The following is a 25,581-nucleotide window of genomic DNA, read 5'->3' on the forward strand; positions in this document are numbered from 1 at the left end:
TCACCTCCGCCACCATAGATAATACGTAAGTAAATGAGTGTGATTGTATTCCAATGAGACTTTGTTAAAAAAAGAAGGAAAGAAAGGAAAACAGATGGCAGGCCAGATTTGGCCTGTGGGCCATAGTTTGCTGACCCCTCTTCTAAAGGACTCTTTCCCACAGCGCGGCTCTGGACCAAGCAGCAACAGTATGACCTGGGAACGCGTTAGATAGGGCAGTTTCCGGACCCTGCCCAGGACTTGTTGGATCAGAAACTCCTGGCATGAGACCCAGCAATCCGTGTTTTAACAAGCCCTCCAGTGCACTGTAGAGTTTGGGAATCTCTGTTCTAAGGACTAAATGACATTACCTCACTCCAAAATATTTCCTCCCCTTAAAATCTTTAGGCAGAAGACGAATACGGAAGGGACATTAGCCCGGACTATGCTCCATAGATACTAATTTACTGGCATTGGAGAATTGAGGGTTATTGATCTTTGATCATAAATATGATACAGTTGAAAAAGATTAATTTAAAGGCTTCACTGAGTTAAAGAACGCTAAAAAAAATTTTTTTAAAGGTAAAATTGATTAGAAGCCTGCCTTCTGTGATCAATTTTAAATATTATATGTCTCTAATTTATATCTAAAACCACTGACCTGTCTGACAAACATATTTAGTTATTGTAAATCATAGAAACATTGTGGCTCAATGAAAAAAGATAAAATTAAAAGGTATTAAAACCACACTGACTGCTTAAGAATTCTACAGGTTTCTAACCTAAGGCATTACAGACTCCACACCTCCTGTGACTAGGTTGCTTCTCTGAAAACATGCTCAGACTCAGAAATAAACCATCAGATCTTCAGATTCTCACAAGTCATCCGAAACTATATTGTGGCCAAGCTCCACTTTCCACTCACATAAGTGGACCCTTAGCTTAGGAACCGGTAGCACCAAGAAATGCAGGCAACCTGCTGTCTTTGGTCTAACAACCAGGTGTGAAGACCTCTCCAGGGAATTCAAGACAGAGGCGTGGTAGAGAGTTTTTAAGTATTAATTTTTAAGTCAACGGAAGATGATTAAACTGGGAAAACAATAACCTTAAATAAAAGAAAATGCATACTTTTTAAATTCTATCTTTTGGATTCCAAACTTGAAGTGAAGGTCAGGATGCCTACCCGGATAAATCCATTTTCCGGAGGAACTGGCCGAGGACACCCGGAATCTGATTCTGTCTCAGGGAGGTCTATTTCTCTCACTTCTTCATCATCACTGACACATGGCTGTCCACTAAAAGGGAAAAGTAAATATGTGTGTATAATGTAACAAATGTGTGTGTGTGTATATATACAAACCATTTACATGTGTATGTGTATGCATATATATACAAGTGAGAAAACATTAGAGAGGAATGGGTAGCACCAGATCCACCAATACCCCACTAATACACTGTGTTGGAATAGGTAAAATTCTGATTCTTTACTCAGCAGTAAGAAAATAAACATTCCCCATCACGCATCCCTACTCGTTCTCCATGATTGAAAACGTGCAGTGCTCCTCTTGCCGCTTCTCGCCCTCACAGGGTTTCCCTCCTTGCTGGGGGGCAGGGTTGTTGCATTCTCGGGTTCTGGATCTCCTATAAGTAACATCACACGTGCTCCAGGAAGACCAGCAGCTCCAGCTCCCATCCACCGCATCTGGAACACAGGAAGCATCCCCGCCCATCCCGGTGCAGCTGAGAGAGTGTGGGGGCGGGGGAGGGGGGTGGAGCCAGGCCGCCTTGGTCTCCTTGCTTTTTAGCTTTGTGATTCTTTGAGGAATATCACAGGGCTATTGTGAGGATTAAAAGAAATTACCTGTGACAAGGGCCTGACACCTTGCCTGATTCCCCTTTCCTGTTCCCACAGCCTGAATAAAATGGCAACAATTATGAATCATTTTCAACTATCTGCAACGTATCACACACACATATATAAATATGCATGCACATAGGTATAAAGACGAACTTCTTCTGAATATATATATCAGATTACTTCCTTAAATGTAATAGAATACATTCCTACCCCCAGGACACATCCCCTTTCTGAGCAGGATTACAGGTAGCCATGAAGATTACTTAACCCCGTATGAAAACTTTGGTGGGGGCTTAACTTATCTCCACTTACAAAGAGATCGTCATTCTACATTATACTACAGAAGAGACTTATAACAAGAGTATCACATACTTTATTTTATAGTATGGTTTATTATTTTATTTATTTTATGTTACAGGCATTGTGTTGCCTATTCTCTCTCTCTCTATATATATATCTATATCTATATCTATATATAAAAACTTCAGGTACATACTGGCATTGTCCCCATTTGATGGATGAACGGATTGAGGCATAGAGGGGTTGGGTGACTTTCCCAGGGTTACACAGCTGGTGGGTTACAGCGGAGCCTCACTCTCACCAGGGCTGTTTGACTTTAGGGTCTAATTTTTCACAGGCTTCTTTTCCTTGTGAGTTTGCATAAGGTGGAAAATAAAACTTTTGTTTTCCTCGACCAACCTAGAACACCTTCTGGAGGGGAAAAGGGGCCTCCCCCCAGGAAGTCACGGATACTCACTGGATTTATAGTCGGGCGAGCGTCTCTCACAGTTGTCTCCGTAGGTGCCGCTCTGGCAAACACACAGACACTCGGTCCCCGAGAGCGTGGCGCGGCCATTATTAGGGCACGGAGCGCACCGGCAAGGGTCAAACCTGGCCGCGTAGTCTCGAAAAGCTTTCCTGAGGTTGCTCCGTCTTGTCACCGCACAGGGGATGTTTCTCACCAAGTCCGTGATGGGAGCAAGCTAAGAGCAGATGGTAGAGAGGAGGTGTGGGCCACCACATCCCTTGGGCATTTGTTGCCATCACTGCTCAAATCTCATGGACGGAGAGGAAAGGTCTGGAAAATCCCACACTTCAAAGGGATTATTGTACAATATAGCATATTTGCCTATTGAGCCAGCGGAGAAAAACCCTCTGCATGAGGGCAGGGAGTTTCTTTTCTTTCCCTTCTAGAGAGGGCAGAGCAGCTATCTGCAGGATTAGCTGGCTTCTCTTGTCCCTAATGTGATGTCTCTGGAGCTTACCTTCCCTGGAATTCTGGTAGGAAGGAAGCCTCACGGGAGGTGTCGCTAACTTGGACTTACATCACGTTATTCAGTAAGCATCAAATGCATGCCTCAAGTCACTGAGAGGGGTGACCAGGAATCAGGCGGCTCATGCACGCTCTGCCAAAACCTCATTAGGTTTGATTCAAGCAGAAAAATCCAGAGAGGGCGAAGAGAGGCTTTCTGTGTTCTTTTTTTCCAGGAACAGGATTGGCTTTTGGTGAGACCAGATGAGAAAATACGGAGTGGGAGAGATGAACTTGCCCGTAGGATGAATGGAAGAATTACAGTAACACATAATGGAGCTAACGCAAAATCAGAGCTCATTTTATTAACATTTTAAAACCTCCAAGGAATGACTATGTAGTGAAGTGTATGAGTCACAGGTGTCCAGATGGGTGGCCAGATCTCATTTTCCCATCATAGCCTGTAGAGCTCAATGTATCTTCATGTTGCATGTAAATTATTCTACTTCATAATAATCGAACTCCTTTATCTTCATTTAAATGAAATGAGCAGAATAGCTTCTTTGAAGGCCTTAAACATGTGCTTGTTTTAGTCGAAACTGGTTCTAAATGGCATATGACAGATATGTGGGCAAAGTACTCCATAAATAATAAAAATTACCTTTTTATGTAATCACAACAAATACAGGACAGGTAATTTTAATCAATGGTGATAGAAACAGAGAGCCAAATGGGTCTAAGATCCCATTTATCCCACAGAGCTATAAATGAAGATTTAGGCGTGCTCATGAAATAAAAAGTTGTAAGAAAAGTACACAAATCAGATTTATTGTATAGATGGGGAGCTGAAGAGCACTACTTAAGGCAAGTTTGAAGAATTGTATTTACTAAATTCCCCTTCCTGAGGGTGCCTGTGTGGCTCAGTCGGTTAAGCATCTGTCTTTGGCTCAGGTCAGGATGCCAGGGTTCTGGGTTCGAGTCCCGCATCGGGCTCCCCACTAGGTGGAGAGCCTGCTTCTCCCTCTCCCTCTGCCTGCCACTCCCCCTGCTTGTGCTCTCTCTCTCTCTCTGTCAAATAAATAAATAAAATCTTAAAAAAAAAAAAAATTCTCCTTCCTGGTATTTTATGTATGCTAAGATTTCTAAATACTGTACCAGAGGATGCTCATTTGAATAGCAAATGCAATCGATGTGTAATTTAACATTTTTAAAAAGGTACATTGTGCACGCACACTAAAGAAAGACTTTTCCTTTATCATCTGCGAGGAAAACGGAAAAGGAATTGCATGGTGCGCAATTTGGGCTGCTAGAGAACCACTTTAGCTCTCTTACCCATAATATTTCTTTCTTTTTTTTTTTTTTAAAGATTTTATTTATTTATTTGAGAGAGAATGAGAGAGAGAGAACACATGAGAGGGGATAGGGTCAGAGGACGAAGCAGACTCCCTGCCGAGCAGGGAGCCCGATGCGGGACTTGATCCAGGGACTCCAGGATCATGACCTGAGCCGAAGGCAGTCGCTTAACCAACTGAGCCACCCAGGCGCCCCTACCCATAATATTTCTGACTCTTACCTCAAAGTCAATCACAGCAGGATTCTCCTTTACTGATTCTAACCACTCGGAAAATTCCTTCTCCGCAGGACCAGAGTTCCCCTTCTCCCACACCAAGGCGGCGGCGTACTTACTCCTCCCGCCTCGAGTCAGGGATATGGATTTCTCTGCTCCCTGCAAAACCGAACCTGCAAGGTATTTCAAGAAAATGACTCCTTTAGCTTTACTGCACATTCAGACTTTAAAGAAAAGCCTATTCGCACAGGAGGAGAAGTAGATGGTAGTCATGTAGCTCCATTAAATAAGTTAGTGAAAAGCAAGAGAACACTCCTCCTCATCCCTACAGGGAGTTTAGTAATAGAAATGATAACAGTGTTAGCAGTTACCTTTTTTTAAGCAACTTGTATATGCTAGGCACTTTGCACTGATTGCCTTAAGTTATTCTCACAACAATCTTGAGAAGTAGGTATTATAAACACGGGCACTGAAGCTAGAGGTAATTTAGCCTGGAACACATGCACAGTTAACTGGGGGTGTGGTGGGGAGCAGCCTGGGGTGTAAATGCAGCCCAAGTCCAGGCTACTCAGCTCCCTGCTCTTGGATGCCAAAGCTCCCGCTTTTGATGTATATCAGCATATGTCTTGGGCTTTCAGAATAACACAGATCACCTGGTTTCTGATATCCAATCAGTTGACTGCCAGGCTGGAGATTTCCATTTAGAGCAGAAAGTTGATAGAATGCTTTTAAGCTTAAAGACAGGTGCAAAAGCACAACTAACCAAAGAGAAAGAAAAAGTTAAACCTCAGGTTAAGAGTTGGCACAATGTTTCTTTAGAAGCAATGACATTTACCGTACACAGCACAGATCTTTTATACAAAATTTCAAAAAAGAAATTCCTATGAACTAATGATGTCTTTAACTAGTAAGGGTAGAAGCTGAGTAATAGGAACATAGTGAGAAATAAAAGCAAATGAAGAGGAGGCTAGTGATATGGGTGAGAGTTAATGGCATTAATTTGGTGTTTATTCTGCAGTACGGATTAGCCATGCCTCCACTGTTTAGAAATTCTATAGTAAGAGTCTAGAATGATCAGCACAATGGGTGAAATACTCTCTCTGTGAAGAAAGTAGTATAATCCCGTTCAAAGTAAGGTTGCATAAGATAACACAGAGGGGTATAAGGAAACATTTTAGAGGTTTTTGTATTTATTTTTCATGTAAAAAAGGAGAGAAATTAGTGTTTGCCAATATATCATGTACCAATGGTCAGTAGCTCTGACACGCTATTCACATTTGGCTTGATACCATGTATTTCATGAATGGGTTGACACGTACGAGTTAATATGATAAGCATGGGATCCTGAAAAAGGAGTGAGCAGTAAGTCCATTTACCGCTGGAACAGAACTAACTTTTTTTTTTTTAATTTTATTATGTTATGTTAGTCACCATACAATACATCATTGGTTTTTGATGTGGTGATCCACGATCCATTGTTTTCGTATAACACCCAGTGCTCCATGCAGTACGTGCCCTCCTTAATACCCATCACCGGGCTAACCAATTCCCCCTCCCCCCTCCCCTCTAAAACCCTGTTTGTTTCTCAGAGTCCATAGTCTCTCATGGTTCATCTCTCCCTCCCGATTTCCCTCCCTTCATTTTTCCCTTCCTTCTCCTAATGTCCTCCATGCTATTCCTTATGTTCCACAAATAAGTGAAACCATATGATAATTGACTTTCTCTGCTTGACTTATTTCACTTAGCATAATCTCCTCATACAGCAATTCAGTAATGTGGCAGGATACAAAATCAATGCACAGAAATCAGTTGCTTTCTTATACACTAATAATGCAACTGTAGAAAGAGAAATTAGAGAAACAATTCCATTTACAATAGCACCAAAAACCGTAAGATACCTCGGAATAAACCTAACCAAAGAGGTAAAAGATCTATACTCTAGGAACTGCAAAACACTCATGAAAGAAATTGAAGAAGACACAAAAAGATGGAAAAACATTCCATGCTCATGGATTGGAAGAATAAACATTGTTAAAATGTCTATGCTACCCAGAGCAATCTATACCTTCAATGCCATCCCGATCAAAATTCCAATGACATTTTTTAAAGTGCTGGAACAAACAATCCTAAAATTTATATGGAATCAGAAAAGACCCTGAATCGCCAAGGAAATGTTGAAAAAGAAAAACAAAGCTGGGGGCATCATGTTACCTGATTTCAAGCTATATTACAAAGCTGTGATCGCCAAGACAGCATGGTCCCGGCACAAAAACAGACATATAGACCAATGGAACAGAATAGAGAACCCAGGTATGGACCCTCAACTCTGTGGTCAAATAATCTTTGACAAAGCAGGAGAAAACATGCAATGGAAAAAAGACAGTTTCTTCAATAAATAGTGCTGGGAAAATTGGACAGCCACATGCAGAAGAATGAAACTCGACCATTCTCTAACACCATTCACAAAGATAAACTCAAAGTGGATGAAAGACCTCAATGTGAGACAGGAATCCATCCAAATCCTAGAGGAGAACATAGGCAGTAACCTCTTTGACATCGCCCACAGCAACTTCTTTCAAGATACATCTCCAAAAGCGAGTGAAGCAAAAGCAAAAATGACCTTTTGGGACTTTATCAAGATAAAAAGCTTCTGCACAGCAAAGGAAACAGTGAACAAAACAAAGAGGCAACCCACAGAATGGGAGAAGATATTTGCAAATGACACTACAGATAAAGGGCTGGTACCCAAGATCTATAAAGAACTTCTCAAACTCAACACCCAAAAAACAAATAATCCAGTGGAACAGAACTAACTCTTGCAAGTGAACAAGTGGTTTAAAAAGATTCCAGGAAGGGGCGCCTGGGTGGCTCAGTTGGTTAAGCAACTGCCTTCGGCTCAGGTCATGATCCTGGAGTCCCGGGATCGAGTCCCGCATCGGGCTCACTGCTCGGCAGGGAGTCTGCTTCTCCCTCTGACCCTCCTCCCTCTCATGTTCTCATTCTCTCTGTCTCAAATAAATAAGTAAAATCTTTAAAAAAAAAAAAAGATTCCAGGAAGAAAATGCATATTGAAGATGATACCAATAGTGCAAACATAAGCAAAACCAACTAGTAGAAGGAAGAACAGATGTTTCTACTTCTTACACAAGCTTCTCGTAAGCCACTACGTGAGACTGACACCAAAGCTGCCCAAAACATATCAAAAATTTCAAGGAGTTTTTAATGAAATATTAATTTTTCATTATAATATGAGCAAGACAATGAAAAATTCTGTTTATTTCATATAGGCTATCTTTCAAAATTTTCTCTTTTCCACAGTTGTATATATTTTTGTGCATAATATATTTTTAGAATACTACATTTATAAAGTTCGTTAGTATTTTTTTAGTAAGTATATTAGGGATATATAGTAAAAAATTTTAATGATATCATTATAGATTTAAAAAGTTTGGAGTCCAGTGATTTAATCAAATGAGCTCAGGATTAGACATAGACAAATTATGTTTTTGTGTGTGTTTTACTCTTAAATGTGCTTTGATTTTAGGCAAATTTTCATCATGATTAATAAACATTTGTTGAGAATCTGCTATATGCCAGGTTGAAGACTGAGAGAAATGTAAAATATGCCTTTTGTATTTGAAGGACTTAGACTCTCAATAAGGAGACAAAATAGGTACATAACTAATATTAGCAAAACTATAGAGAAATAAGAAAGGAAGGAAAGAAAGAAGGAAGGAAGGAAGATAAGAAGGGTGGGTAGGGAAGGGAAAGAAATGTGCACAAAAAGACCATCAAAACAGTTTGGCTTAGTGTTACAGAGTGGTACAGCAATTCAGGATTCCTGAGTTAGGTCCATGGAAGAATTCTGCGATCTTAGGCACTTAGGGAGGGACTATGAAAGGACTCTGAGGCAAAGCTAAGATATGGTAGGGGACAATGCCTTCCCAGAATGGGCAAAGACCTGGAATGAGGGGCGGATGGTGCCATGTTCTGGAGACAGTGCCCATGGACATCTGCTTGAGTTGAAGTTGAAGGTTCAGGTAGGCAAAGAGCACAAAACAGAGAGGATCTGGATGGAAAGTCAAGGAGATTGGACTTCATTCTCTGGGTTTAGAAATGACTACATTCCTTAGAACATTTCATTTTGAGTTGGAGAGTTCACACAATTCAGGAGTATTAGCAATGTGTCACCTGGGTAGCAATGGATAATTGATAAACCAGTGTAGAGACCATTGTAATAGTTTCTGATTTTGCAGTGTCCTCACCTTATTCCTACAAGCTGAAAACTGTGGGTCCATATTTGACATTTTCTCATCTCTTTGTTGGATGAATTTTGTAATTGATAATTGAGCAGGTTTTTTTTTCAGTAAGTACTCAAGAATGTATATTCTCAGAATTCTCTCATGTTTTGAGATGTCTTCCTGTTACCTTTATATAGGAAATTACTTTTTTTTCCTCTCTCAGAAACTTGTGGACTTTATTGTCTTATAGCATTGAATTTAGTTATGGAGAAGTCTAAGGACAGACAGATTTTGTCATTTTTGTTGTTCTGTGGGAGACTTGTTCTTTCAGTCAAGATAATTGAAGAATTCATTTTTAAAATCTTTGTATTTAGTAAATTAATTAGGTTTTGTCTTGAAGTTATATATTTGAACAATATTTCTGATGCATATAATCAAAACAAATTTGTTCCTTTATTTTAGGGATATATTCATACATAGTTGTGTATTTTTTTTCTTAACAGTTTTCCTCTTTGATTTTTTTGGGGATTTCTATTTCAGGAACAAAAATTCCCACAGATTAAGTTATATTTGTCATTTCATTTCCATTAGATTTTCCTTAATAACTGTTAATACCTAAATTTTTCTCTGCATTTATTATCAATTACTTTAAATCCTTCATATATGTGATTAACTTTCTTGGTTTTATTTTCAGGCGATTATACTTTGTTCTTGCAGCATCTAATTTATTTAGAACTATAATGGTGATATTTTTGAATGTTTGTTTGTCTTTGTACCTTGCTTTGAAATTTGCCTTTTCAATTAATTCTCAAAATCTTTTTGTCTCTGAGCACTTGATTTATTGAATTCACATTGTTGTTTAATTTATTGCATGAAAAACTGGTATAGGGCTGGGTGATAGACATTGGGGAGGGTATGGTCTATGATGAGCTCGTGAATTGCATAAGGCTGTTGAATCACAGACCTGTACCTCTGAAACAAAGAATACATTATATGTTAAAAAAAGAAGAAGAAAATAGCAAGAAGGGAAAAATGAAGGGGGGAAATCGGTGGGGGAGACGAACCATGAGAGACGATGGACTCTGAGAAACAAACTGAGGGTTCTAAAGGGGAGGGGAGTGGGGGGATCGGTTAGCCTGGTGATGGGTATTAAAGAGGGCACGTACTACATGGAGCACTGGGTGTTATAAGCAAACAATGAACCATGGAACACTACATCAAAAACTAATGATATAATGTATGGTGATTAACATAACATAATAAAATTTAAAAAAAAGAATCTATATCCATTCTTTGGTTTTATATTACTAGATTATTCATCTGTTTTGCATGTTCTTTTTTTCCTTTTTTCTTTTTTTGCTATAATATGAACGCATAGTTGTCAAACCAATGCTTATTTTGCTTCTGCTTAACATGGGCATATACATGTAGATCATCTATATGGTCTGATATTCAAAATTATCTGTTTATTGTTATAGTAAATATTTTTATCTGTTCCTTGTCTGTCTCCCTAGGAGAATATAAGCTTCATATTTTAGGAGTTTCTGTGATTCTGCACAACCCATCGTTGTTAGCAGGATGAGCAGCCATCAGTCAGGCAAAGTCAGGGAACAAGAGAACTTTACACAGAGGAAGGAGTTGTTTATAATGGCAAGGCACAAGAGAAAGCATGACTTATTTAGGAGACTATATAGTTTAGCTAGGCAGAGAGGGAGAGAGAGAGAGGCAGGAATTTATCTTTAAGGTTTTGTGAAACCATGACATGTTTAAGGCATGAGAACTGCATGATAAGGTTTGCCTTGGAAAAGTTTCCCGTCACAGGAAATGTGTAGAATAGATTGGCAGAAGGCATCAGGAGAGGCAAGGGGACCAGTTAGGAGGCTTCCACGGTAATCCGGGTTGGAATAATGAACAGAGTGCATGCCCATGGAAATGAAGAGATGGGGGTAACTGGGAGAAATATCAAGGATGTAGAGTGATTACTTATTGGATATGGAGGCTAGAAAGAGGGCGAAATTAAGCCAACACTCAGGTTTCTGGTGTGGTTGCTGGAGCCTTATTTACATACTTTTCTTAGACACTTTTTTTTTTAAAGATTTTATTTATTTATTTGACAGAGAGAGACAGCGAGAGAGGGAACACAAGCAGGCGGAGTGGGAGAGGGAGAAGCAGGCTTCCCACTGAGCAGGGAGCCCGATGCGGGGCTCGATCCCAGGACCCTGGGATCATGACCTGAGCTGAAGGCAGACACTTAACGACTGAGCCACCCAGGCGCCCCTTCTCTGAGACTCTTATCAATCTGTATTTTTAATGGTTGTTTATATGTGTAGTTTGTAAGCTCCTTGATAGGAAGGCCTGCTTGACACCCATCTTTACATTACAATGTCTAATATTGAGTTCGGTCCATGGGAAGAATCGATAAATGTTAAACAACCTAAGTATAAGATCAAGAAAACCTTAACTATTTCCCTTGCAAGTAGTGCTAATGATATTTTATTTTCACCCTCCCCCCCCGCCCCGCCCCCCACACAGAGGGCCCTGAGGTAGATAAATGAAATAAAGGAAAGTTAAAAATAGCAGTCAAGTGTCCTTTGGTACTCCGATCACAGCCACCTGTGGACAGGTAAGCTGCTAGGAGAGAGTAAGTACTCTTACCTTCGTATTTCTCAGACATCTTGTTAGTGGTACACCGGTGTTCCACTTTTGTTTTCTTAAAACCAAACCTGCGTTTCTTTGTTTCAATCCGGACACAGTTTCGGATTTCTTCCTCTGTTAAACCTAGGAAATGGAGTACAGACAAAACATCCCGAGAATGCACCACTGACAATTCAGAGAAGAGGGGCGTGAGGCTCTGGGCACTGGGGAGCTACAGATACTCTGTATCAGCTTCTATCTTCTCCAGTTCCTGTAAGCTGGAATGATTAACACTGAGGTTAACAATGTTGTTAACATGACCTTCGGCTCAGGTCATGATCCCAGGGTCCTGGGATCGAGCCCCGCATCGGGCTCCCTGCTCAGCGGGGAGCCTGCTTCTCCCTCTCCCACTCCGCCTGCTTGTGTTCCCTCTCTTGCTGTCTCTCTCTGTCAAATAAATAAATAAAATCTTTAAAAAAACAAAAAAAAAGAGTCTAAGAGAAATATGTAAATAAGGCTCCTGTGTTAACAATGAGGTGAAAGCCCTCCAGATTCAGTGCTTCACAGGCCCTGGGATGATCCGGAACAGAGGAAGTATTTAAGAGTCCCTGCTGTCTCTCCCTTCAGCACTGGCCCTAAGAAGCAAATATAAGGTGGCTGTTTCCCATCCCATGGGGCTCATGTGGGCCTCTCCCTGTTGCCTACACACAAGGAGCCTCAAAGCTTGCCTGTCCTACTGGCCGCAGCCACTCTCTCACCCTGCAAATGAAGAGATGAACACATGTTCTGTGTGGTGCCCCTGTCAGGCCTTCTTTCTGGGCCACAGCTGATTCTGTGAGGCCTGAGTCCACCTCATTTATTCCCCGGTCATCACTTAAAATGGAAATCTTGTTGCTCAGCCCTCCTTCCCTGAACACTCATCCTCATACTTGTCTCCCCTGACTCAGCTGCTCATTCCACCTGTACCTCCAAAACCCTTTTATTTTCTCTCAGAAATTCTGACTTGCTGACCTATGAACTCTTCTCAGTGTCCTCACTGACTATTCTCTTCCTTATCTTCATTCAAGCCTGTACTCCTTGTTTCTCCTGTTGTCTGCGAGGAAGGCGGACACTGCTTCATTCCCAGCCCCGGAGAGCTGGCGTTGATGTCCTCCTAGGTTCCCAGTGCTGCCACAGGATGGGAAGTCTTGTCAAAACCCTGGTACTCCAAGGCTCAGGCCATTCGGCTCTAATGTCTTTAGTCCTCATTGTTCTTGCTTTTTACCAAATCTCCAAGCGTCATTTGTTGAAGAATTTGGCCTCTGAGTTGCTCTTTCCCACTCCCACCCTTGCCTGTATTCTCAATGACTTCAAAATTGAGGCGACACGGTGCAGGGAAACAGGTCTGGCTATTTGTAGGCTGAGTTGGTGCCGCCTATCCGGGGTAATTTGAAGAGAATCAATGTTTCCTTTTTCTTTTTTTTAAAGATTTTATTTATTCATTTGAGACACAGAGATACAGAGAGAGAGAGAGCATGAGCAGTGGGAGAGGCAGAGGGAGAGGAAGAAGCAGACTCCCCGCTGAGTCAGGAGCCCGATGTGGGACTTGATCCCAGGACCCCGGGATCATGACCTGAGCCGAAGGCAGACGCTTAACCATCTGAGCCACACAGGCGCCCCATCCTTTTTCTTAACAGCTTCCTAGGCCTCCTGACCTGCTACCTCAAACACCAAAATTAGAATCCAGATTTTGGTTTTTGTTTTTAATGAAATTTATTTAAATAGAAGTATAGTTGACACAAGAGTTCAGTTTTTTGATTGTTACTTAAAAACTGCCTTGCAAAACACAAGCACACAAGAGATAGAGCTGTATCAGCGCCTAAAGTAACCTTAAAGCAAAGTAGTTCCTCAAATCCTGATATTTAGGGGTGTAGATTACAATCAGCAGAGGAGTGTTTTTAGAGCTTGAGGCACAGCTTGGGTGTGATGTTGAAATTGAATTCTAAAGGCACATTCCACTGAGAAATGAGGCCAAGTAGAAGGGGATGGGGTCTGCCTACTTCATGGTATTTTCAATAGTTTGACACATTTGAAGAGATGCAGTATAACTTGGCAGTGAAAAATTCTTAGTTTAAAGTCCTCATATTTACAAGTTTACCATGCATTTGTAACTCTAACCAAAAAAAAAAAGAAAAGGTCTGGTTTTCTTTTTTGGGGAGGCTGAATAAATGAGTCATTTTCTTCTGGTAATGTTCTAACAAGTATGTCAGTCCACTGTTTAGGCCAGGTTAGGAATTTAAGGCATCGTTCCCATCCTTTTTAAATTTTTTCAGTAGGTTTTTATTTTTTATAAATGAAAATTAAATTTTATGTGTCCAATTTATTAACTATAACATAATTAATTGACTATCAACTTAGTTAATTTCATTTTCTGAGGGCTAATGGAGAATCTTGGAAGATTTGAATGATGAATCCCTCTTATGAGCCACAGTGTCAGTCATGCAGTGATTAAAATATGAAGGCTTCATCGGTGAATTTCTGTATAAGTCTTTCTTCCCCTGCATTTCCTGTAGCTTGCTCTCTGACCTCTACCCAGTTGCTGGATGCTGCAGCACTTGGCCTCTCAGACCTGAGTGTCCCTCTGATGTAGCACAGGGACAAGTATTTCAGAAATGTCCTCAGCTACTCTGATGGGGCGAAGGTCAACAGCGTTAGTCAAAAATGTCATACAGATAAATGGTGGGGCCTGTAATTGTTCTCTAGTTTAGAGTAAGAAATGACTTCTCAACAAAAGGAGTTTAAAATTACCATCTTGTATATTACGATATTTTAATTGTTTAATGTTTTTGCTGTATTTCTGAAATTCTTTTCACCTAGCACACTGAAGCAATGTCAACTTTTATTCAAGCTTTTAAATTGATTATGGGACATCGAACAATAGAGGAATAAATGAAGGATGCAAATAAAAAAGCAATTTAATTTTGTTTTCCTCTTCTTGAGGGAGAAAAGGTACTATGAAATAGTCAGGTCATGTTTTTGAAATTAATGACAAGGGATACAATTCTTATTGAATAAAGCAAATAAAACCTAAGCCTATACTCTAGTTCTATCTTACGGTTAAACAAAGAAAGAAGAAATGGAAAAGAGAGAGGAGGAGGCCAGAATATATATTCACCTAGAGACTGGGCAAAAACAGGTAAGCATACCCACCAGAGAATTCCATTTTATTAAGATTTGTTTCTTTTTTTTTTTTTTTTTAAGATTTTTATTTATTTATTTATTTGAGACAGAGAGAATGAGAGACAGCATGAGAGGGAGGAGGGTCAGAGGGAGAAGCAGACTCCCCGCCGAGCAGGGAGCCCGATGCGGGACTCGATCCAGGGACTCCAGGATCATGACCTGAGCCAAAGACAGTCGCTCAACCAACTGAGCCACCCAGGCGCCCTTAAGATTTGTTTCTGTCTGGGTGTGCTTCACCTTAACCACAATTAAAACTGTGTACCAGTATTATTATTGTGACACAGAGAAATATATATGTGCGTATATATATATATATATATATGTATATATATACTTATTGAATATAAGAACATATATTACATATACAAATATTAAATATAGAAATATATTTAATTGAATATACATATATACACTACAAAGTGTATATAAGTGTTTTATATATATATGTATATGTATGTGTGTATATGAGTATGTAGGTATCTATGGTCATATATTTCCAGTTTCCTATCACATCTCAAACTCCCTTCTTTTCCTTATTATGTGCACCTGTTTCTACCTCTATTTACAGAGAAAGACATGGAAGGTGAGAATATTTCAATAGGAAAGGATAGCTCCTCACTTCATTTTGGTCATGGGTCTTTAACTATTAAAACCCTGGATGGCTGATTAAAGATTCACATAGTCCTTTAACTGACCTGATCGCTAAGCCTTTAGAGGCTTTGCTCTGAATCCATGATGAGTATAGCTGATCAAGTGAGAAACTATTCTCTGGGCTACAGCAGCAAGTGACCAAAATAATTTCATCCCAGGGGTGAGATGAAAACAATCAAGGGTTTTCCCCCCAACCATTTTTGCTCAGTATTAATGTGGTATTCTCATGGCAGAAGATACTAAATTCATCATACAAACATTGCTCCAATGGAACATTAGGGTTAGGCAATGTGGAAAGCCCAGCACAGCATAAATCTTTTGGATTTCAGTAACTCTGTCAGGTAAAAATTTTTTAGGCTCTCTTACTGAAAGTCCTTCTCAAAGACACTTATCCCATCTTCTCTCTTAGGAAAGTAGACCATGAGGGATATCTAGTCACTTAAAATTTGGAATAACTGAGGGCAGCCACATGAAACATTACTATTTGCCATTATGAGATGTAAGAAAGGGATTGACACTCTCTTGACCCCAGGGTGGGACTGATGTTGTCTTTTTAAATAAATTCCTGATCTCTCTCTCTTTTTTTAAAAGATTTATTTATTTATTTATTTACTTATTTATTTGAGAGAGAAAGAAAGCACGGGGAGGGCCAGAGGGAGAGAAAGAGAATCTTGAAGCAGACTCCAGGCTGAGTGTGGAGCCGGTCGCAGGGCTCAATCCCAGGACCCTGAGATCATGACCTGAACCCAAACCACGAGTCAGCCAGTCGACCAACTGTACCACCGAGGCACCCCCTGATTTCTATTGTATAAAAGTCACATGATCAAGAATTCTTATTTATCTGGGGTAATTGGTCAGTTGAGTTCTGGTTACCATACAGTTTCCTAAGCATGTCCTTAAGAGACACATGATAGAATCATCACAAGGGCCCTGTGTCATTTCACAAAGGAGTCTGAAAACAAATTTATCTAAAGGTGCTTAAGCTGTATTAATAATTAGAATTGGCAATTTAAGGTAACAGTTAAGAAACCAAGATTTATTTATAAACCAAGGCTTATATTGTTATTTTACATGTAAGCAGAAAAATATCCCTGATTATATCCCAAAGTATAAAGTTGCAAACTTTCCTCAAAAACTTTCTCATCTGGCTTCAAGTTTTATCACCAGTAGGTACCTATCTAGCCCATGTTAACTTAGTCCCTGGTCAAATCCTTAATTGTTCTTTTATCTTACGCCCTTGGCTTTTACTGAAAAATCATTAGAAGACTGCTAGTGAATTTCCTATAATTATTTTTCTATAAAATTATCTCCTATAAAAATGCTATAAGTAAATTGTCTTTTAGAGTTTAATTCCAGGACAAATTTCATTTTTTCTTGAGATAATAGCATGCATCTCTCTTTTAGGTTACCACTACTGTGTAGCTTATGATGTTCCCAGGTAACAGGAAATTCAGAAACAAACCTAATGTCCAATCAAAGAGGTCAAGTATATTTATTTTTCCTTCTTTTTTGTTCTAATTTTCTATTTTTATTTTATTTGCTTGAGTGTATACCTTTTGGTTGTTCTTCATATCATTTTGGAAATAAAGCAGAGCCTAAAAGTCGATAAGGAAGAATTAAAATAATAGAGTAAGAGAAAAATGAATTGCAGGCAATCGAATCAAGTTGATAAAAAAAAGGGAGGGCTGCAAAAAGCTTACCTGAGTTCCTGAGTTCCTCGACGCTAAACTGGTAGAGGAGGTCATACACGCCACCCAGGGAGCCAGAGGTGAAATAGTGAGTCCCAAAGTCATCGAATATCCGGCTATACAAAGCAAAGTTGTATTCTAGAGGCAGGTGGTTAAGTGCTTTCAAAAAGACATCAGAGAGCTGCAGATCTTTAGTTTTCATTGTGAAATTTAAGACTTTTATCACTTTATGGATCCTAGTAAAACTAGAATCCTAAATGGAAGAGGAGAAAAGAAGAAAAAAAGAAAAGAAAAGAAAACCCAAGATGATTAAAGGTAATGAAGGTTTGAAGTGTCAAGCTTTTAAATGTCATCTATTTATCACCAGCTTCATCCTAACCATAGCGTGCTAACAACTTTAACTCTCCGTGGCATGCTCTCACACACAAAATTAGAATTTTTGTTGTATTTCCCAGGACTTTTTCCTGAGACGTTCACAGTGCTGAACAGATAAGATTATCTCAGGAACGTGAACTGTGTGACCGAGGCCTAGGTTTTGTAGACACATCTACCAAAAAGAGATCAATGATTGGAAAAGTAAATCTTTCACTCTTGAGTGTCAATCATGATTGTGTCCCTACTGAGTGTTTATTTCGAAAGCCTTGCTAATGCAAAACATTGAAAAAGGATTGCACAAATTTTTAATTGAAAGCTATGCAACTGAGATTCAAGTCACGGCTTTGTCCCAAACTGGGAAAAGGCATTTATATTTCTGAGGCTTGAGGTGTCTGTGAAATGTCATCTGGGGCACAGGTGAGGGCTGTGCAGTGGGTGACACACCACACCGCTTTTCAACTCCAAAATGTTATGATTCAAAATTACTTAGGGTTAAAATTAAACAACATTATTTATATTCTCTCTCCTCTACCCATAAATAGGAATATCTGTGTGAGGGTTTTTGGGTTTTCTTTTTTTTTTTTTTAATCATTTCTTGTTCTGTCAGGTTAATTTATGATTTGGTGGTTGGTATTATACCCAAATCTCATTCCATTAAATTGTCCTTCTATATATCCACTGAGTTTTATGAGTATACCCACATATACTGTTCTTTTAAAAAAATTTATATCCTTTATCTACCTCTCAATTTTAGCAAATTGTAGTGTTTGAGTAATAGTAGAGAGAGGAGCATATTTTAGCAAAAGAACTTTATCGTAGCTGTAAATTATTAAATAGCTATTTTCCTGTGTGCTATAATTACAGCATAAAATGGCTGCTAACACAAAAGACAAGAAATAATCACAAGGATTGAAAAGAGTCACCATTCACACTTCTCCTTCTCTCTTCCTTTCTCTCTCCCCTACCTTTTCCCACCCCTGTCCCCTTCTTGCCTTTAACACATTTATTGCTCAGCTACCTCAGATGCTGTGGAAACAGACGTGAACAAGGTAGACAAAGTTCATCCCTCTGAGGAGCTTACATTTTCAGTGTCCGTTAATTCTTTTTCAAGTTTAATACTTGAATTTTTAGAACCATGGCTTTGGAAAGATGGATGGATATTCTACTTTTAGTAAGAAGCACACTCACTTCCAGAGTATCTGAAATGCCTGTTTGGACACGGGCATTGAAATGGATGGCTCAAAATTTCCAGGTTGTTTACAAACTAAATTGTAAAAAATACAAGTAAAACCTTGGTAACTCAACTCAGCACATGTACACACATTGATCAAGTGCATGATGGCTAAAACTGGCTATTTTAGACTAAAAATGACATGACAGTAGGTTTTTAACCATGTATGATCTGTTTCAACATTCTGTGAGATCTTGCTTTATTTTCACCACCTTTTTGTGGGTTCAACGTCATAAAGTAATTCAGAAAAGCATTGAATCTTACCAAGAAAACTAGTATTTTGACTTTGAAATAGATTATCTGCCCAAAAAATGTTTAGTCAGATCTGAAATTGACATAATAAATAAATAAAGCATTAAGCTCCACTGAAGGACTTGGATTGATGTTCAAGTGTGGGGTGCCTTGTTTTCACTATTTGAAGACTAAGAAAGGTTGCAGCAGCATTTTTTACTTAACCTGAGATTTCCTTATTCTGTGGAGATCTGATCAAAAATGTTGGAGATCTGATCAAAAATGTTGAAGATCAACCTGATGAAGTTGACAATTTCGTAAGTAAAAAAATGGTTGTATATCAGCAGTTTCATAAGTTCCAACAGATACTGTGAATAGCCTAAAATGTTTCCACTTTGGGGCAGACTATTAGAGGGTCAAATAACAGCTGTTTATCCACAGATAAGGGTTTTACGAGTGATCTCTAGCATGTCTGAAATATTTATAAACCATTTGTGAAGCAAATCTTAACATTGAAACTGATGTATATATCTATGTCTCTTTGAACATCTCCATTTCCCTGCTCATTATAGACTATATTTTTAAGCAGTTGTTTCCAATCCTGAATGTGACATTAGAGAAAGCTAGGGGACTTAAAAAAAAAAACCAGAATCACATGCCCAACCACAGATATTCAGAATCAGTAAGTGAAGAGAAGGGCCATGGGATGTATATGTTTACTTCCTAGTAATTCTGATTCCAACTTGTTTTAAGCATATAATTTGTGGGGCGGGGGGAATGGGCTAAATGGGTGATGGACATTAAGGAGGGCATATGTTGTGATGAGCATTGGATATTATATGTAAGTGATGACTCACTATATTCTACTCTCGAAGCCAATACTATACTATATGTTAACTAACTTGAATTTAAATGAAATCTTGGAAGAGAAAAAATACAATTTACATTACTCAACCATAAAAAAGAATGAAATCTTGCCATTTGCAATGACATGGAAGGAACTAGAAGAGTATAATGCTAAGTGAAATAAGTCAGTCAGAGGAAGACAAATACCATATGATTTCACTCATATGTGAAATTTAAGAAATGAAACAAATGAGCAAAGGGAAAAAAGAGACAAATTAAAAATTAGACTCTTAATTATAGAGAACAAACTTATGGTCGTGGGGGATGGGATGGGTAGGTGGGGGCGATGGGTGAAATGGGTGACAGGGATGAAGGAGGGCACTTGTGATGAGCACCGGGTAATGTATGGAAATGTTGAATCACTATATTGTACACCTGAAACAAATATAACAGTGTATGTTAACTAACCGGAATTAAAATAAAAACTTAAAAGGAAAAAGAATGTAATTTGGTAAGTTTGAGCGACACTATGCTACCTATAGCCCATTCTAAAGCGCACTAATAATTTATGTTATAAAAGGAATCTATTTTATTCTCTCTTCTTTTATGTGTTCATATCACCAGAGCTTTACTCTTTTCACAGTTTGTTGAAATTATGGATAAATGAATGAATGAATAAACAGATAGCTTGAAGTGTAATGTAGTAGATACGAACAGTGGGCAAAAATCAGACAAACTGATTTCAATGCCCAACTCTGGCATTTACTCACTGTAAGATCACAGGAACCACCTAGCTTCATGGACTTTAGTGTAGTACTTAACACATGGTAGATACCAGATAAATATTTCTTGCATTAAAAATAAATGTATGGGCTTCAATTTACTCATCTGTAAAATGTTATTAAAAATATCTACTCTGATTCCCTCTTAGCGGTCTTTTGAAGATATATGAAATGCCTAGGAAAATTATCGATAAAGTGCTATAAAATCTCTTATTTATGTAAGTGTATGAATGGGTGAATAAATAAAAATATGAGAGGCACTATGGTAAAGGCAGGAAGAACCACAAAATGGTGCCCGCCAGCTGCTGGTCCCATCTGCTCCAGTGTTGGCAACTCTCTTCACCTCTCCCCTCAGGTTCTATGATTCAGGGCTCAGTCTTCCCATTTATCTCTTTGGAAAAAACAAATAGTACACAGTGGTGGTTGTAGTGAGGAATAGATACTCTTTTAAAAGAGATTTGTAAATGTCTAAAAATGTCTAATAGAAATCTATCCCCTTAATTGGAAAACATGTCCCAGGAGTTTTCATATACGAATAATAAAAGAAAAAGGAACAGAAGAAGAAAGGTTAATGGATAAAGATGTATCTTTACATATTGAAAGAATTTCACTGGATCCTGGCAAGATTAATGGAAGAAGTCTAATACTTGGATACAACCTAAATTCTAAACAATAACAATAAAGTTATAAATTTCCAGACAGAGAAAATAAAAGAAAGAAAATCAGCTCTGCATGTGATTTTTCCTATGCAACAATGAAAAGTAGAAGATAGTGGAATAACATCCATCAACTACCAAGAAAAGAAGACTATGATCCAATATTCCTATATTTGGCCAAGATATTCCTTTATTGCTCAGGGAAAACGTAGGCATTTTAGATATATAAGGATTTAGGGAGTAAATGTATACACACACACACACACACACACATAATATATAAAATATAACACAAATGTAAAATATAGACTATGAACTTGGAATTTGTAAGTGTTATGTGAGGAATCTTTAAACAGAGAAGACAAGAGTCAGAATAAAATACAAACTAACATGCGTAATATAAAAATGAACACAAAAGAATCCTAAGGAAGGGAACACAAAGGTTTTGAACTATCTCAGTAAAACTGAGGTTTTGGAGGCCTGTAATGATAGTGGTGGGGGGCCAGAAAGGTAGGTACGTTCTCAAGGAGATAGTAGGGGTGAGGTATAGAGAAGTAAAACATCTTTTGGGGCCTATAGATATTAGCCCCCATCATGTGATAAAAGAAAAACATAGGTTTAATTATGCTTGTTAATTAAAGAAAGATAACCACAAGCAGAATTTAAAAGTTTAGTAGCACTTCCAAAATGACCAAAAGGACAAAAAGCAGTAAACAGAAATGTGACAAAGACAGCAAAAGTAAAGAAATAGGAAACAGCAAGAAAATAAAATGAGTAAGAAAAATTAAAAATGGAAGAAATATGATCAAGTATTTCAGTGGGTATATTAAATCAAAGAAGGCAAAATTTCCCTAGCAAAGGCCTGTCAGATTATGTTTAAAAAGCAAAGGTCTGTTACATGTGATTTATAAAAAATACACCTAAAACAGTAAGACAAAGAAAACTTAAAGAGAACACAACCATAAATACAGCCAAATATATGCATCATTATATGTATTACCTCTATAACTTCTGAAATTGGATATAACAAGGTCAATCTATTTAAATTGGTGTTAGAAATCCTACTGATTTGATGTAAAAAAACCTCTCCCCTTCTCATTGCATGATTGCTGGACTTGGCATTAATTTTTCAAAAAGAATAAACAGATTGGGAGCCATTTTGATTACCTTTCTGTGGGAGGCTTCAATGGCTTGTTTGAAGGCACGGTTATGGGTGGTGCTTTGAGTTTTCCTTGAGGAATAAAAAATTGGTATACGAAAACTGCTGTGCCCTTCCCTCGAAAATAAATCTTGTTGATTGTCTTTCTCTGTAAGATGAATTAAGTCCTTGTAGAAATCTGTTTCCAAATCATCTTCTTCAGTTTTTACCTGGAGAAAAATCCATATGAAATAAGACATAACTTAGGAAATATTAGAGCTACTTGTTAAGATCTAATGCAATGATCCTTCATGCCTTTATGCATTCAATAAATATTTGTTGAAGACCCATTTTGCTAGGTATAAAGGAAAAAATTAGTCCCTGTCCTCAGGGAGTCAATAGCTTAGCTAGGGAGAAAAACAATCACCGACATTTAATTCAATGTGGGAAGTGTTGTGCTGCTAATGGGATTGGCATAAATAACCAGTAAAACCCAGAGGCCACTCCAGGTTAAGTCTTCATCAAGGAAACGACTCCTAAACTGAGACTGAACAGGGTCATAAGCAACAAGGGCTATTTTTAGTCTGCTTGTGAATTTGACGTTCTTTGCAACTAATTGAAGGTATCTTCCAGAAAACTGAGGCCTATAAAAGGGGAGGACAGATCCTGTCCTAGCCTGTCCTGGTTCCATTCCCACCCACTTAGCCTCCTCTAGATATTGGACATCGGCACTCTACTGGCTATGTCTGTGGGACAGACAAATAATCGATTGCTTCTGCCTGGCAAGTGGTTATCAGCCTTCACTGAAGGGGCCTGGGAAGAGGAGAAAAACAACCAGTGGAGCTTGACTTGAACTAGGAGTGGAGCAGGATAAGTACAAGTTAAATCCCTGTTATGGTTATGCTGGTAAAAAGAGACAATGGATGAATTAAAAAAAAAGAAGTTGCAAAGTAAATTTATTGAAGAGTACTTTATGTTAAAGATGCTTGTCTGGTTTGCAATGGGGAAATTTCTTGTTTTAAAATATTCAGTATTAAAATGCACTGTGAGGCAAACTGCATGCCACAGTCAAATAGCTTGTACTATTTGACTCAGTGAAGGAAAGACAAAATAACCCAGCTGCAGAAGAGTCTTGCTCAACAGTAAGATACAGTCAAAAGTTCAGTGTTACTTTCAGATACTACAGTGCTAGTTAGCATTTAAAGGGCCCACAAACGAAGCTCCTCGGTTAGCAATGAAGCAATAGGATCATATTTAAGTATAGCTGCTGACATTTCGTTACCATTTCTCTCAAAAGCTCAAACTACAAATATTTTGTTTTATGAATTAGCTCTCACACAAGAAAAGCTGTGTCAGCTTAAAGGAAAAAAAATATTAGCATGGAAGGAAGAGGGCTCAGGTATCCTGGGCAGAAGCTCAGAGAAAATCTGCCCATGTATATTAACTTGGTGGAGGAACAGGTTTATGGGTGAGCAGGGCTGAAAAATTAGACTGAACTGGGAAACTGGGGCGGGGCCTTGCATACCCTGAGAAAGTATTTGGATTGACATCTAAAGGAAGATTTTGCATGTAATAGGTTCCTTAAAAATACTAATTGAATGAAAAATCGAGAGTGTTGCCATCATTTTTGTGTTTTGCAAAGATCACGTTAACTAGAGTTAATAAAGTGGAGGCGAGGAGAGCGGTTACAAAAACTGTTGCAATAAGCCACATGAGACAGAATAATGGCCAGGTCCAGGGGAGTGGTGGTTGGATAGAGAGAAACCAGGGCATTTGAAAGATATTTAGGAAGTAAGTTCACAGAAGTTGTTGGCTGAGCAGATATGGGGAAGGGAGAGGGAGGGAGAGAGGGAAAGAGAGAGATGATGGGAATGCTGTTCCATGATAGAAAGCCAAGGCAACTTTTGAAAGTATAGATTTTCCCAGGAAGAGATGTTAACCAAACTCTGGGGAAACGGTTTTAATCCTCATTTACATATCATTACATACATCGCTGAGCCCATCCATCCTCACTGTCTGTAGATCCAGTGGGCTGATGACCTATGACTCGATGTGCATTGACACTTTTACTTTTGGAGTTTAAAGAAAGGAGATGGGTTTGTAGAAAGGAGCAGAGGCGAGATAGAGGGACTGGGGGGTTGGAGAGGACTCGGTGGCACCTGGTTTCCTGTGCTGTGTGGGTTAGAGACACTACCTGAAGTTGTGGATTTCACAAGGGATTTGGGGAGGATTTGAGGGATTGCAGAGCTATGAAGGTTTTCATAGCTTTGGGTTGCAGCAAGAGGCCATGTCTAGGTAGGTCAGTGTCTTGCTAAGAATCAAAGTCTAGTGGTAACCACACTCTGCACTTTGCGGCTGACAGCAAATGCTTAGCACACAGCCAGAAGCAAAGCAGCACCACCTAGAAAAAGAGAGGTGTATTCCTAAGTGGTACAACTCTGGGGGCTGATGCAGGAATCATATGGTGATTGAGCTCTGCAGTTAGCAGCTGGGGGATCCCTGAGGGGTGGAATTCTTCCTATAGTCTTCTAATCTGACTTCCTATCCAGTGCCTTCCTTCCCTGCCCTTCCTTTCAAGAGCCTCTCATCTTTCTGTACCAGCCAGCCCATTATTTCATCTGCCTTAATGAACTGCAATACTATAGGAGAAGGGAAGTCAGATGCCTGCTGAATTTCTCCTCCTCTGTTTTCATTAAGGTACAGCTTAGATTTGCATGGCTGCCTGCTAACAGCATGAACAAAATAATATGGAGATCAGTGAAAAGTCAACCAGTCTCTTGTGACCTTGGATCTGGTTATTCACCTTCCTCAGCACTTGAATATTACCTAAAACTCAACAACATATAGTTAGAGATCAACTCAGGTAGCTTCTTACGGTTCGACAAATTTTGATCAACATTGATAATGAAAGGGGTCTCTTTTATTCTGAATGAGGATTTTTGGGCTGTATTTCCTGATCTACCTAGCCACCCAGACTTGGGTTACCAAGTTATGTGGGTGGATCCAGTGGTCTGCTAGTAAATGTTTACAAACCAATCTCTGGGAGGGGGATAACCTGTGATTTACTATAGCACTTGCCCTTGGTTATGGTGTATCTATTCCTACCATAGCTGATTCAAGCTACTTGTGTGGCGCCTTTTAATTCAAACTTGGAAAGAGATGTATGGTAGCAAATTTTTACAAAGCATTTTCGTAACATAGATACAATAGATGTAAGTAACCTCAAGCGCATA

General features: G+C 39.0%; 1 protein-coding gene across 1 annotated transcript in view; it reads right to left on the reverse strand.

Moving 5' to 3' along the window:
• The window catches only part of LOC118006570 (complement component C6-like), a 60,667-nt gene that overhangs the window by 17,970 nt on the left and 17,116 nt on the right, over positions 1-25,581 (reverse strand). The window contains exons 7-13 of the mRNA XM_034999290.1: positions 22,378-22,578; positions 17,102-17,342; positions 11,553-11,675; positions 4,663-4,829; positions 2,595-2,820; positions 1,510-1,681; positions 1,163-1,274 (exon numbers count right to left, since the gene is read on the reverse strand). Of these exons, the coding sequence (XP_034855181.1) occupies positions 1,163-1,274; positions 1,510-1,681; positions 2,595-2,820; positions 4,663-4,829; positions 11,553-11,675; positions 17,102-17,342; positions 22,378-22,578 (1,242 nt within the window). The remainder of the gene's footprint in view (positions 1-1,162; positions 1,275-1,509; positions 1,682-2,594; positions 2,821-4,662; positions 4,830-11,552; positions 11,676-17,101; positions 17,343-22,377; positions 22,579-25,581) is intronic.

Source organism: Mirounga leonina, unplaced genomic scaffold, assembly GCF_011800145.1.
Source record: "Mirounga leonina isolate KUSES-001 unplaced genomic scaffold, KU_Mleo_1.0 Mir_97, whole genome shotgun sequence".
Classification (NCBI taxonomy): domain Eukaryota; kingdom Metazoa; phylum Chordata; class Mammalia; order Carnivora; family Phocidae; genus Mirounga; species Mirounga leonina.